Source organism: Micromys minutus (genome assembly GCF_963924665.1).
Source record: "Micromys minutus genome assembly, chromosome: 1".
Classification (NCBI taxonomy): domain Eukaryota; kingdom Metazoa; phylum Chordata; class Mammalia; order Rodentia; family Muridae; genus Micromys; species Micromys minutus.
In genome coordinates this window covers 141,245,089-141,258,595 of record NC_137969.1, presented here as the reverse complement: position 1 = coordinate 141,258,595, position 13,507 = coordinate 141,245,089, and the positions used below count along the sequence as shown (strand labels likewise).

General features: G+C 35.5%; 1 protein-coding gene across 1 annotated transcript; it reads left to right on the top strand.

The window, feature by feature from the left end:
* Window positions 1–265: 265 nt before the first annotated feature.
* On the top strand, window positions 266–12,826 carry SULT1E1 (sulfotransferase family 1E member 1; the record flags this gene model as incomplete). Its single annotated transcript, XM_080921442.1, has 7 exons — window positions 266–413; window positions 3,359–3,484; window positions 4,033–4,130; window positions 7,553–7,679; window positions 9,808–9,905; window positions 11,528–11,708; window positions 12,714–12,826. The coding sequence occupies 7 exons, from the start codon at window positions 266–268 to the stop codon at window positions 12,824–12,826; spliced, it is 891 nt and encodes a 296-aa protein (XP_080777568.1).
* Between the last annotated feature and the right edge of the window lie 681 nt (window positions 12,827–13,507).

Sequence of the window (13,507 nt, the reverse complement as noted above, 5' to 3'; positions counted from 1 at the left end):
AATTCACCAGAATAAACAATTTAATAAGGCAAGTGGTGACTATTGTAGCTATGGATAGACATGAACACTTATTTCCCATAAAATTTTTCATATAATATATTCCGATTATAGTTTCCCCTCTCTCTACTAACATTGAGGATGCTTTTACCCTGTGTCACAGGTAAGGAGAAGCATTTATATACATAGTTATTGTTGATGTGAAAGCATTGCAAAGTGAATACAAAATTTAAAACATCTGTTTCATTTTCCCAGTACACCACTTGAAATGGAGATGTCTATGCCTGAGAACTATGATGTTTTTGGTGAGTTCCGTGGAGTTCTAATGGATAAACGGTTCACCAAATACTGGAAAGATGTTGAAACATTCTTGGCAAGGCCAGATGACCTTGTCATTGCTACATATCCTAAATCTGGTAAGTCCTTGCTCTGATAGCATGTAGCTTAGACATCTAGGAAGTATAAACTGCTTTAGATCAGCAGCAGTAGAGTGACTACCTGACTCATTCGAATTTCCCATTAAAAAAGAGGGTTGAAGAAATTTAGTGTCAAAATATTAATAAACTGCACATTATCAACTCTGTTCCACAATCTCAAACTTCCAGAAAACGATTAGTAGCCTCATTAAGTCATAGATAAACTGAAAGTGTTGATAATATAATTATATTATTCAATACAGATGAGTCAATCTGAGATATGCACTGCATTATAAATATTTAAAACTACTGTATTTATATCATTGCACTGTATAAGTATTACAAAGCTTCTCTTTTTTAAGATAATTTTTATGCTTATTGAGTACTTGAAAAAAGATATCATAAAATTGAAATACAGCAAGAGAATGAATTTCTGTCATTCATTTTAGGCAAAAGAAATAGAAATTTTTTATCCCTCAAATATATAAAATGTATTCATTTTCTCCCTGTGATACAAGCTCATTTTGTTCTTTTATAAACCTTTTCCAGGGTAATCAATAACTCTCTTTCAGGAAATTACCTGGTTTTCATCAGATTACTAAATAAACATTAATTTCATTATATATATATATATGTAGCAATTTGTTGTTGAGATTAAATCTACTACTATAAATATTTTCAGGGTCTTAAAACTATACTCTTGGGTTCTTGGTTTTTTGTTTGCTTGTTTGTTTGTTTATGAGTACACTATAGCTGTATTCAGACACACCAGGAGAGGGCACTGGATCTCATTAGAGATGGGAATTGAACTCGGATCTCTGGAAAAGCAGCCAATGCTCTTAACTGCTGAGCCATCTCTTCAGCCACCAAAACTATATTCTTTAGAAGCTGGAGAAATCTAATTTTATATTCTCCATCAGCTAATTAACATTTGACACTTAAAAACATGTCAGTCATCTATGAATGTGTGATCGTAGAATTCTACTTCTTAGGAGACAACAGAATCATGACTTTGATACTAAACACACACACACATACGTACACACACACAAACACACACACACATGCAAACACACACACATGCAAACACACATGCACACACACATGCATATACACATGTAAACACACACACATACACACAGGCACACACACATGCACACACAAATGCAAACACACACATACACATACACACATAGGCAAACACACATGCACACACACATGCACATACACATGTAAGCACACACATATACAGGCACACACACATGCACACACACATGCAAACACACACACATGCAAACACACACACACACACACACACACACACACACACACTAACATGAGCTTACCATCAATTTCCCTCAATAATCTCACCAAATTCATCTCTTCAAGCAAGTTCTTTGAACCTGTGTAGTTTGTGCCTAATATTTTTCTCACCACTATACAAATCTTACATTTCCCGTGATAAAAAATAAACATCTCATGCTGCTGCCACTTAGGGTTCTTCTGTATCACATCCAGGTGATTACGTCATACTGGCAATTTGTTAAACCTAGGCTCAAACTGTCATCTCTTCATAAGGAAAGATCATTGTTCATAAGATTCATTATTTTTATTTTATACATATGAATTTCTTTTCTGCACATGCGTATGGGCACTTCACACATACTTAGTGTCCACAGAGAAAGCATAAAAGAGAATATCACTTTCTGTAGAACAAAGTAATAGATTCTTTGAGCTGCCATTTTGACGTTGGGAGCCAAAATCAGGTCCTCTGTTTGGGTAACAAGCAGCCTTAGGGCCAGGCTGAATGTCTGTCTCTTCTCTGGGGTGCCTGGAACACAGCAGGACTGCACCTCAGGAGTCCCTGCTTTCCCTGGTGGGTAAAAGCAGAGTCTGGGAAGAGTGCTCTAGTTCCCAGACTGGTGTGTACCCAGGCAAGGCTAGTTAACCGCAAGGATTTGGGTAAAATGGTTCCTGTCGGGGCATTCTTTGGTGATGGGAGATTAAAAAAAAAAACCTTCTGGAGATTAAAGCACACAGCTCTTTACAGGGGTCGTGGTGAAGAGACGACCATACTTGCTTGTTCGAACTGCTTTGTTTAATGATGGGTTGAATGGATGCATACACCTTACTAGGGTGATCCAAGGATTAAATTCCTTTTCCAGGAAGAAACGCCCAGAAAGGGAAGCTCACAGGCTAAACTTTAGATACCTATCTAGATACCTAATTAGCATAGTTAACTCCAGGTTTTTTTATGTGACTTTCCTCAGGCAAAGGCAAGTGTAGGGGTTTAGAATCCCTGGACAAGGTCAGAGAAAACCTGCTAGCAAGGGAGACTTCTATTTTGCACCAAGATCCGAGGCTAACCAGCGTTGATGGGTTGATGGACTTCAACTGGAATTAGCAGCGTGGTGTAGCAGGTGCTGAGCCATTGTTGCAACTCCATAATGGAACTCCTAGCAGGGGCGGCTGGCTTTCTGTGTACATCTTCAAGTTCCATGTTCATGTCTGTGTAACAGCATCTTGAGAAAGAAAACTATACTTTGACGTTACTTCTTTATTTTTTAACTTTTCTGTTATCATTAAAAATCAGATATGCAATTCATACTTTTCTATATCCTGTGATCTAGGCCTTGGTTTAGGCACAAAAAGTACCAGTAGAGTTTATAGCTGGAAAGTATGCTTGTACATACAAACCAAGGGTCCCCTTTTGTTCATGTCTGCTCACTTTTTATTCATAAAAATGTTATTAGATCTCATAATGTCACAGTTCATCATGAGAGGTCTGGACACATGGACCAGTTGTTATTCACGACGCTATGCATTCATAAATGTTGAAGTTCTTTCGGGTGGTGTATATTTAAATATTCAAGAAAATATATAGAAACATACTGTTACCAGCCATAGCAGTTCATTGGACAATCATGTGTATTTAATTTTTACAGGTACCACATGGGTTAGTGAAATTGTGTATATGATCTATAAAGAAGGTGATGTGGAAAAATGTAAGGAGGATGCAATTTTTAACAGAATTCCTTACCTGGAGTGCAGAGAGGACAACTATATAAACGGTAATTTAAAAATTAATTTTAAAAGACATATACATATATTTTAAGAGATATGAATATTTATGATAGATGATATAGATATGATTATATTGTTATAAAAGCAAAGAGATTTAAAGTAACATGAGCAATTAATATTCTGTCATCTATATCTGAGGTTTGAAAACTAAATCCAGAGTAGATTCATAGCATGTCATGAACCTGGAACAGGGAATGGTCGTAACTATTTATTATAGAAGAGTCTCATGATATGTCAGCATTGATGTCTCAGTTTCCAAGAGTTGAAAATAGTATAAACACTAGAAAATTATTCTTTGAATATCAAGAATAGTTAGCACTGTATTCATAAAGTTTGCCTACCAATATGTGAAAAATTACTCACTTTGATGAAAATATTTGATGTTACTTTGTGATTTGGTAATTAATAATTTTCTTTACAGTGAGATTGCCTTATTATTATAAAGCCAATCTAGAATCTTAAATAATCTCTTTTAAAACACCCATTCAAATTCCTATGAACATTTTTGAAGTTGTCTGTTTATTTTAAAAACCAGCAATAAAACAACTAAAGGAGAAGGAATCTCCCAGAATAGTGAAAACTCACCTGCCCACCAACCTCCTTCCAGCATCATTTTGGGAAAAGAATTGCAAGGTAACCAGAATAAGATTTTTCTTATAATTACACGAAATCTTGACATGTTGTAGTTTGCAAAATACCTAAAAGGCATCTTATACATACTTTACCACACCTTTCTTTTAACGCATGGATCGGTCAACAAATGTGAATGATTTTTAACATAACCCAAGTCTAGATTATATTCACACATTTTTTTTTTCACAAGATGATCTGAACACTAGTTAAACTCTAAGCCTTTGTTTCTGGATAAAAGAAGGGGAATAGTTGTCATTTAATAGAACTAAGTACAATTATCTTTGCAACCTCAAGCCTACTGCCTAACTGACTGTAAGCACTGAATAAATCACACACACAAAAATTTTATGTGTGACATTGTGAGACATCGAAGTGAATCATAATAGAACACCCTGACAAGTGTTCTGTAATAACCATTCACGCAGTGAATGAAAGTGACTCATATAATCCAGCCCACTTGCTAATAATGGACCACACACTTGAAGAAATATAAAACAGGGGATATATTTTGGTTTGTGGTTCTGAATCAGGGTCAAGATTGCTGACAGCCTTCTTTTTGGCAAAGTTTCAAGGTGCCCTATGAATCAGTAGGTAAATACATATTTATGTCTCTTTGTCTTTAATGCCACCAGCACTCAAGAATCAACTACTATGATGGCATTTTCTAACCCTTGACACTTCCCAAAGGTCAAAACTCCAAATACAAAAGTCAGATTGTATTTATTCTACAGTCACAGAAACTTCATCATGAACATTGAATTTGGACATAAATTTTGGAGGGTGCAAACCATATTCAAAGTTATCAGTTTCCATAACACTAATGTCTTCCAGAAAACCATCATGGTAAACTAAGCAGAGTCTATGGGTAGTGCTTAGGTCTTGAAAGAGAAGCATGCATGGTAAAAAAGATAAGGAATCTATTCACACCCAGAGACAGCTCCAAGGAGATACCAGAAACACTCATCTTGCCTGGAAAGTTAAGTGTCAGGGCTGGGTAAAAGATTGGAAAAAGTATTTCCCCAAGACTTATCACAGGAAAGTTGGGTGCCAAGTTAGGAAACTTAGATTTTACCTGAGTTATACTAAGACTGGGTTGCTCTATAGAGACAATGCCATACAAACCAAGGTTGGCCACAAATGAGGGTCTTTGCAGGTGTTTCTTGAAGTATTTGATGCTAAGTATCAAAGTCTCCAAACCTCAAAGGTTCAAATGTTTTCTTATTTTAAACTGAAGTTATCATTAAGCATACATCCTGCTGTATGATTTCCCGCAGAAGTGCTCTCTCATGGTTATGTAGATATGTTTTACACGTCTCATCACCATTATTGTTTTGATAGAGCCTTTCCTCTCCTTGTAGGAAACTCGGGATGTTACTGTTTCCTGAAATTTATAGACAGGTTTAATTACATACTTTTTTATGCCTCAGAGTTCCTCCAAGAAGCAGACATAACTGAATGGATTTGCCTTTGGATTATTTCCAGATTGAGTTCGTAGTCCATCAGATGAGAGGTCATGGAGAATGTTTTGTACAAGTATGTTTGGGGTAGTGAGTCAGAAAGAATAAGTGTCAAGGTAAAGAAAGTGATTTTGAAAAGAGCAACTATTCAGGACAATGAGTTTGAATTTGTGGTGTGGTTTACAGGGAGGCCTATGGAGTACTGTGTGAGAAACAAGGAGGAACAGATCTTCAATGGAGAAAAACAACCTGGCATGGTAGAGGCTTCCAAAGTAAAACTTTTTGTGAGATGGCAACATTCAAGATTTAGTGATAAATGTTGTAGGCGGGATTAAGAAAGAACCAATCATGGAAGAGAACAAAAATGTAGTAAATTAGATGAGCTGTGAATATAGATAATAAACACTCAAGGACCATGAGAAGAATTAGCAATGAAAGGGTTAGCAAAGGAGGCTGGTTTTCAGATTGATAGCTGAAACAAGTGAAAGAACAAAAATCTCAAAAATAAAGCCATCAGCAGGAGAAGCGTGGGCTAGGGGTGGTAAGCCCTCTCAAGGGTAGAAAGCAGAAACTATATTTAATTGTCCTAGGAATTCTAGCAACAGTTACATTAAAAGTTGCAACACTGGAGAAGAGTTACATGCTCTCTGAAGGCACAAATTAAATGCTCTGTGAAACATATGGATATGTAATATCTACTAATGTGAGTTTATAAAAATTGGAAATTAAAAATAAGAGCTCACACTGTCTCCGAGGGGGAAGAGCAGCAGTGTCAGTCTAAAACCCAGACAACACTTTGAGGTTCAGGGAACACACCAGAAACACAGTAATGGCTTGGACAAAGGATGCAAAGTGAGAAGTAAGTTTAGGGTCGCAATGGTGTGTGTGTCTCCCTTCAGTTAGCAAAAGAATGTGAGAGAATGACAAGTTTTAAAAGTTTACTGTTTTTAGTAACAACTTGGGTACAAAATAACATCTTTAAACTCTTAAACATGAGAATGAGTTTTCAAAGAATAAGCAGAAATCTTTTCCAGAACATTGTTTGTAAGTTCATACACAAGCACGTGAGCTTAACATTTGTCCCTTAGTTGTAGTGCCATGAGGGCACAACTCCTTAGTGTCACTGATTAAAGGATACAAAGCTGAAGTAAAGAACACAGACATAGACTGGCAGAATTCTGGAAATTTACCCTGCAGGAGGATCCATGCTTTCTCTCACTTCTTAAGTAGGGAGAAAAACCTGAGTAGAAAAGGGTTGGGCTTTTGCAGGCTAGAATTTTACAGTGCTAAGTCTAGAAACAGGAGCTGCGTGATTGGCTGATCCACTGATGTCTATATACTGCACAGGAGCATGGAAACCTTCCTTGGGGAAAAGAGTAGTCATTATCAAACAACCTAAGGGGTCTCAAGGAGGACCTAGATAAAAAACCAAAACCCAAAACAAAACAAAACAAATAGAAGTTGAGATACGGATTCAATGACCACTATGTAAATATGATTTTTTTTCCAACTACAAGCTAGATACTACAGGGCATTTTTGCCTTAGTATCCAAATTGTAATATAGTCTATAGAACAGAAAATAATACTCTGGACTGAGTGATCTGTCAATTTGGTATTTGTTTGTATTGGTTTATGCTCAGTTTAGCTATATACTTGAATCAACCCAAGTTTCACTATTTTTTTTCATAAAATTGGGGAAAATCTAGTTAACTCAATGATTTTTGTTTTTATGTCAGTGAAAATGTCATGATGCTGTCATCTCAGGCTACTTAATAGGTTTCTTAGAAGGGTCAGACTATGGTGAGCAATTAAGATATTAGTACTTTTTTCCTCTATAATGTTTATATTTTTTCACAATGCTGTGTTAGTTGTTAGAAACATGGATGTTTCAAAGCTGATGACAACAAGGCATGGTAGATGTGACTTAATCAGTCAGTGGCTTAACAACTTATTTCATCTTCTAGATGATTTATGTTGCCCGGAACGCTAAAGATGTCACCGTTTCTTATTACTACTTTATGCTAATGATAACTAGTTATCCAAATCCGAAGTCTTTTTCTGAATTTGTGGAGAAATTTATGCAAGGGCAAGGTAAGAGCACCTTAAATTCTTTGGATCTTTTCTTGCATTAAAGAAGGACAATAAAAATGCCACCTTGTGAAAACAAAAGTGAGTGAATATAAACAGAGATAAAATAAAATAAGTATAATTATAATATACAAACAAAAATTTAAAATATAATAAAAATAAAATATAAACTTATACAGAAAGAAAGACAATACAAATCTATAAGTATGTGCAACAGATTAACATATGTAACAGAAATATAATATAAATATAAGATGATAATAATATAGATAAATATAAATAGATGTAGAATATAAGGTTTCTAAGGGATATAATATTATACAAATCTAGAACACTGATGATTAGATTGATAGTAGGCTTCTGTATGTGAGGATGATGGAAATTAGAGACTAGGCATGCCTTTATAATGTTTGGAAGTAAATTCATTTACTTACTTGTGACATCAGGGGTGGCAATTTCTGCTCTATTAGTCTGAGACTCAGTATGTCTCTTCTCTAACATCTATTCTCATATTTAAAAAAATGTTTTAGAACATGTTGTTGCAACAGGAATGAACCAAAAGTAGATCAGGTATAAAAGCATTGCTCATTCCTTTCCAAGTAAAATACCAAAGCATTAGATGAAGTCAAATGTAAGAATTTATAATCATTCTGGATACTTGTAAAACTCTTCCTTATTATTCTAGGTATGTAGGCTAAACATTTTAATTTTGATTTCACTAAACAGTAAAGAGTTTTTTGAGAAGATATTATTGGAACTCTACCATTTCATTAAAATTCTGACTAAAGCAACCGAGTCTTTATGTTTGAAGTCTGTCTTGGTCAGGGTTTCTATTTCTACACAAAACATCATGACCAAGAAGCAAGTTGGGAAGGAAATGGTTTATTCAGCTTACATTTCCACATGCTGTTCATCACCAAATGAAGTCAGGACTGGAACTCAAGCAGGTTAGGAAGCAGGAGATGATGCAGAGGCCACGGAAGGATATTGCTTACTGGCTTGCTTTCTCTGGCTTGCTCAGCTTGCTTTCTTATAGAACCCAGGTCTACCAGCCCAGGAATGGCACCACCCACACTGGGCTGGGCCCTCTCCCCTTGATCACTAGTTGAGAAAATGCTTTACAGCTGGATCTTATGAAGGCATTTCCTCAACTGAGGCTCCTTTCCCTATGATAACTGCAGCTTGTGTCAAGTTGACACAAAACCAGCAAGTACAAAGACGAAGGGACAAGGAGTACTTTGAGTTTCATTCAATCGGTCCTGTAAATTGCATAAATAAGGTAATTGAAAAACATTTACAACCATAGAAGGTAATATTACTCATTAGATCTTTGTGGCTTGCACCATGAAGAACGTATATGCCTCAAGATTATCAATATTATCTTTAAATAGCAGAGAAAGTAATTTGTGTGCCTTAAAAAGTAAATTAGATCATTATCAATGTCACTGTGGACCATTTCAAAAGTATCTTTGCGTATAGTGTCAAGCCATAGAGAAAGGTCAATGCCACGGTCAGTGGTGGCACAGAACAAACATTTGTACTGTCCTGTTCGCCTCAGGTTTGATGAAGTTGCTGTACAAGGGCTAAAATAAGAAAACGGAACAGCATTTGTTGTATCACATTATCCCCAAAATAAACTGTCTCTTTAAGAGCACATTTCACAATCTAAATTACTAGTGTGTTTTTGTAAATGCTTACATAATTACTAATCTTCCTACCCCGCTTTGTCTCTGTCTCACACAAACAGAAACACACACACACACACACACACACACACATATATATATATACATACATATATAAATACATAAAATTTCATACACAGACACAAACACACACACACATAGTTTGAAGCGTGTTCTCATTGCTCTAAACTGAGTTGTATTTTTAATCTTTTCTTAGTATTCTACTACATGTCATAATGATAAAACAAAAAATATGTTTTGGAGGCAGAAATTATTCAACAATTTTTGCATCATAGCTGCACAGCACTCTTTTAAATAAGGGTAGTTGAACAATTAGTTCTAATTCTATAATCATTTTTGCCTTTTTAAAAAAACAATTTGAATACTTACATTAAGCTTGTAAAATGCTAACATAATAACTTTACACGTGTGTCTTCTAATTTCAGTTCCGTATGGTTCCTGGTATGATCATGTAAAATCCTGGTGGGAAAAGAGTAAGAAGAATTCCCGTGTTTTGTTTATGCTCTATGAGGACATGAAAGAGGTAAAGACATAATGAACATTCTATTAATTCTTAAAGTGCTCTCAGCTCTGACAATTCACTGAATGAAATTCTGTTTGTCACTGGAAACCAAACAGAAACCAGTTGCAGAGCTAAAAAGAAAAAACAATTGCTGCAATAAATATTTAAAAAATAAAAAAAGTCTTATCTCTTTATCGCCCCCAGTGGTCTCACTCTGCGGGCACAGCTCCTAGTACGGAGCCTGCACACAAACAATGTCACTCGGTCCACGCTGCCGTCCAGGTCTCACCCCATCCCTGGGGTTTACTTCACCTGCCCTGCTTCCTCTGTCCCTGTCCCGGGGTGTTTCTTTATCCCAAATCCCAAAACAAATACAACTCTTAGGCCCAATATCTTTTCATACAGGTTTGTATATCAAACTCTTAATCCACAAACCCTCTACTCAATAAGGTTACATCAAATAGACAAAGATACAAACTGCCTTTCTATATGAGAAATAAGACCTATAAAATCCTTAAAATGTTCATTGCTACTTAATGCTAATTAAGCCCACCTGGATCCAGTTCGTCCTTCTTGAGGTCCATCTTGGAACTCTCTCTCTCTTGTCCTTCTCCCTCCTCTGACCTCTGACCTTCTCTCTTCCACCTCCCTTACCTTGCCCAAACACCAACAAGATAAAAGCAAAGGCGAGACTTTATTTTACTAATTAAAATGGGAAGGTTCAGATGAAGTCACCTTCATGAGTATGTAGCTAGGGAGCCCTTCTTGGGGAAATGGTATTAATACAGCAGCTACAGGAACATCTACACACAATAACCTAGTTTGATTAAGTCACAGTTAAACTTAGTAAATAAAAGTGTTTAAGGAATGAATCCATCTTAAATCCCAGTGTTAAAACATATACACAGGATCACGAAACTTGATCTTTCACTGTTCACTGTATTCTGACAGAAAATTGGGAGTGCAAGCTATACTTGAGCAAAAAGTAGCAAGGCTTGCCTCAAAAACAATGAAAAATAAATAAAAACAGGCCAAGTAGATGTGTCTGTGGATAACACCAAGCTATGGAAGCTTGAGCAAGTTCAGATCCCCAGCCTCCTCAGTTAAACCAGGTAGGCATGGAAACCTGCCTCTTATCCTAGTGCTATGGAAACCCGGGATGCCAGAGGAATACTTGTATGGTATTCTAAAACAATCAGTTAGTTCTGGGTTGAGTGAGACACATGCCTCAGGCAAATAAAGTGTAGAGCAATAAAGGAAATTATACTGGTGCACATTTTTGGCTTTCACAACTTGAATACAAATGTATGTACATTTACCTGCATGTATGTCCACATACATGCAAGCTTGAACACACAAAAACACACACATATATCTATGGAAAATAAAGACACAGAAATGAAACAAATAAAAAGAACTGTTTTCCTAGGTATAAAATGTTAAATCTAACAACTCATCTCATTTAAGCCTAACAACGTCTGAAGAGTCTCCTGCATCTATTTTTGGATGAGGAAGAATTATTTGAGAATGGTTTGTTTCTTCTTTGTTATATATTTAATTCTAATATGACCAGATACAGAAAAATTTCTCCTATTTTTAGTCTGATACCTATTCACCAATTAAATCTCTGTGTTTCTCCATAGGATATCAGAAGAGAAGTTGTGAAGCTCATAGAGTTCTTGGAGAGAAAGCCCTCAGCAGAGCTAATGGACAAAATCATTCAACACACTTCATTCAAGGAGATGAAGGACAATCCAACCACCAATTATACTATGATGCCAGACTCTTTAATAAATCAAAAAGTATCGCCTTTCATGAGAAAGGGTGAGAGAACAGAGTCATTAACTCTAAGGTCTAAGCTATTATGACCTCAGCAAAAATCTACTCAAGGTTCTTCACACTGCACAAAGAGCATGTGTTCTATTTACACCTATTTTCCCTTGAATAACCTTCCTAAATTATCAACTGTGTAGAGACATTAAACACCATTTATTAATAGGCCCAAGACCATGTATACTAAAAATGAATTTCTCTTTCTTGTTTATTCAGTTTCAGAAGCATATCATGTAAAACAGAATGTCAGACACCAGAGTCTTGGCATCAGCAATGATACCATAATGTACTAACTGTCACTGTCTAGGTCTGTGTGTCCTGGGTGTATACCATATGCCTCATACATAATTTCTCCATAGATTATAATTTCTGAGTAGGAAGATGGATTTACTCTCTCATTCTGTGGTGAAGAAACAAGCTCTAAGTTAGTCACATTTTCTCCATTCAAATGACAGAAAGTTTTGAGTACTAAGTGACTAAAATAAGAATTCAAACATAATTATAATCACCAATAATATCAAGGCACAATGAAAGAAAATTTTATTTATGTAGAAGCATTACTTGGTCAGCAATAGTAAATTTAAATACTTGATATATTTTTTTTGAATATAGCATCTAGGTAGTAATATCAGGTAACTAATTGGATATAAAGTTATAAGTATGGATTTGAAAATTTTATCCACAAACATATGATATTAAATAATTTGATAGTCATTGTCTCAGGAATCTCATCATAAAAGGCCTGATTTATGAGAGAAAATAAAAGAAGAAAGTCAGTTGAAGTACTATAGGAAAAAAAGGATGTGTCAATAGACCTTTTTTCAAGAAAAAAGAAAATTATCTTTGTAAAGAATCAAAAAGATGAGATATTTAAATATTTTATTCATTAAATACTAGGATTTTTTCATATATTAATAAAAGAAACTCAAAATAGGAAAATCTTACAATTCTGGCACCAGGAATTGGTGCTTCTGACTTTTACATGTTTCATTGCAGGAATTATAGGAGACTGGAAGAACCACTTCCCAGAAGCCCTGAGGGAGAGATTTGATGAGCACTACCAGCAGCAGATGAAGGACTGCACTGTGAAGTTTAGAGCAGAGCTCTGAGACATTTTCTTGTGTGTGAAATGGGATGGTCTTCAAGTTATCCTGCAGTTTCTCTTGTTTTGAATTCAGTAGAAGTCTGAAGACAGATTTTTTTTTTAAATCTAACTTGTATGTCAATGTAATTTCTAAATATTTTGGCAGCCAAATCATTTTTTTCTAATATATAACATAAGAATTGTCCCCAAGAGTGTTCAATTATTTCTAATAAAATAATTTGATATAGGCATACTTAAATGTTCACTCATTTATTTTCATTCATTAATATATACATGTATATATATATATATATATATATATATATATATATATATATATATATATATATATATATATATGATACACAGATCAACAAAGAGCTATGAAACTGGAAACCAGATAACATTGTTATTGTATTTGGAGTCAAATATATGTAAAATTATTTGAAGAAACCCGGGGGGCCAACATCTGAGATTGTCCACACTCATAGAGACACAGAGAGGGAGAGCAATGCAATAGCCAGAGGTGGTGTATACTGGGGACGTCTTGTAGTTGGGACTGTGATGAAGATGAGTTCCCAAAATGCACCCCTTTTATACATTTTTGTAAAGTAGGATTACCACAGCATGAGTTGGTTACACACAGCATGAGTAGGTTACTGAGGTCCATTACTGAGGTAGGATTAACACAGTATGAGATGGCTAC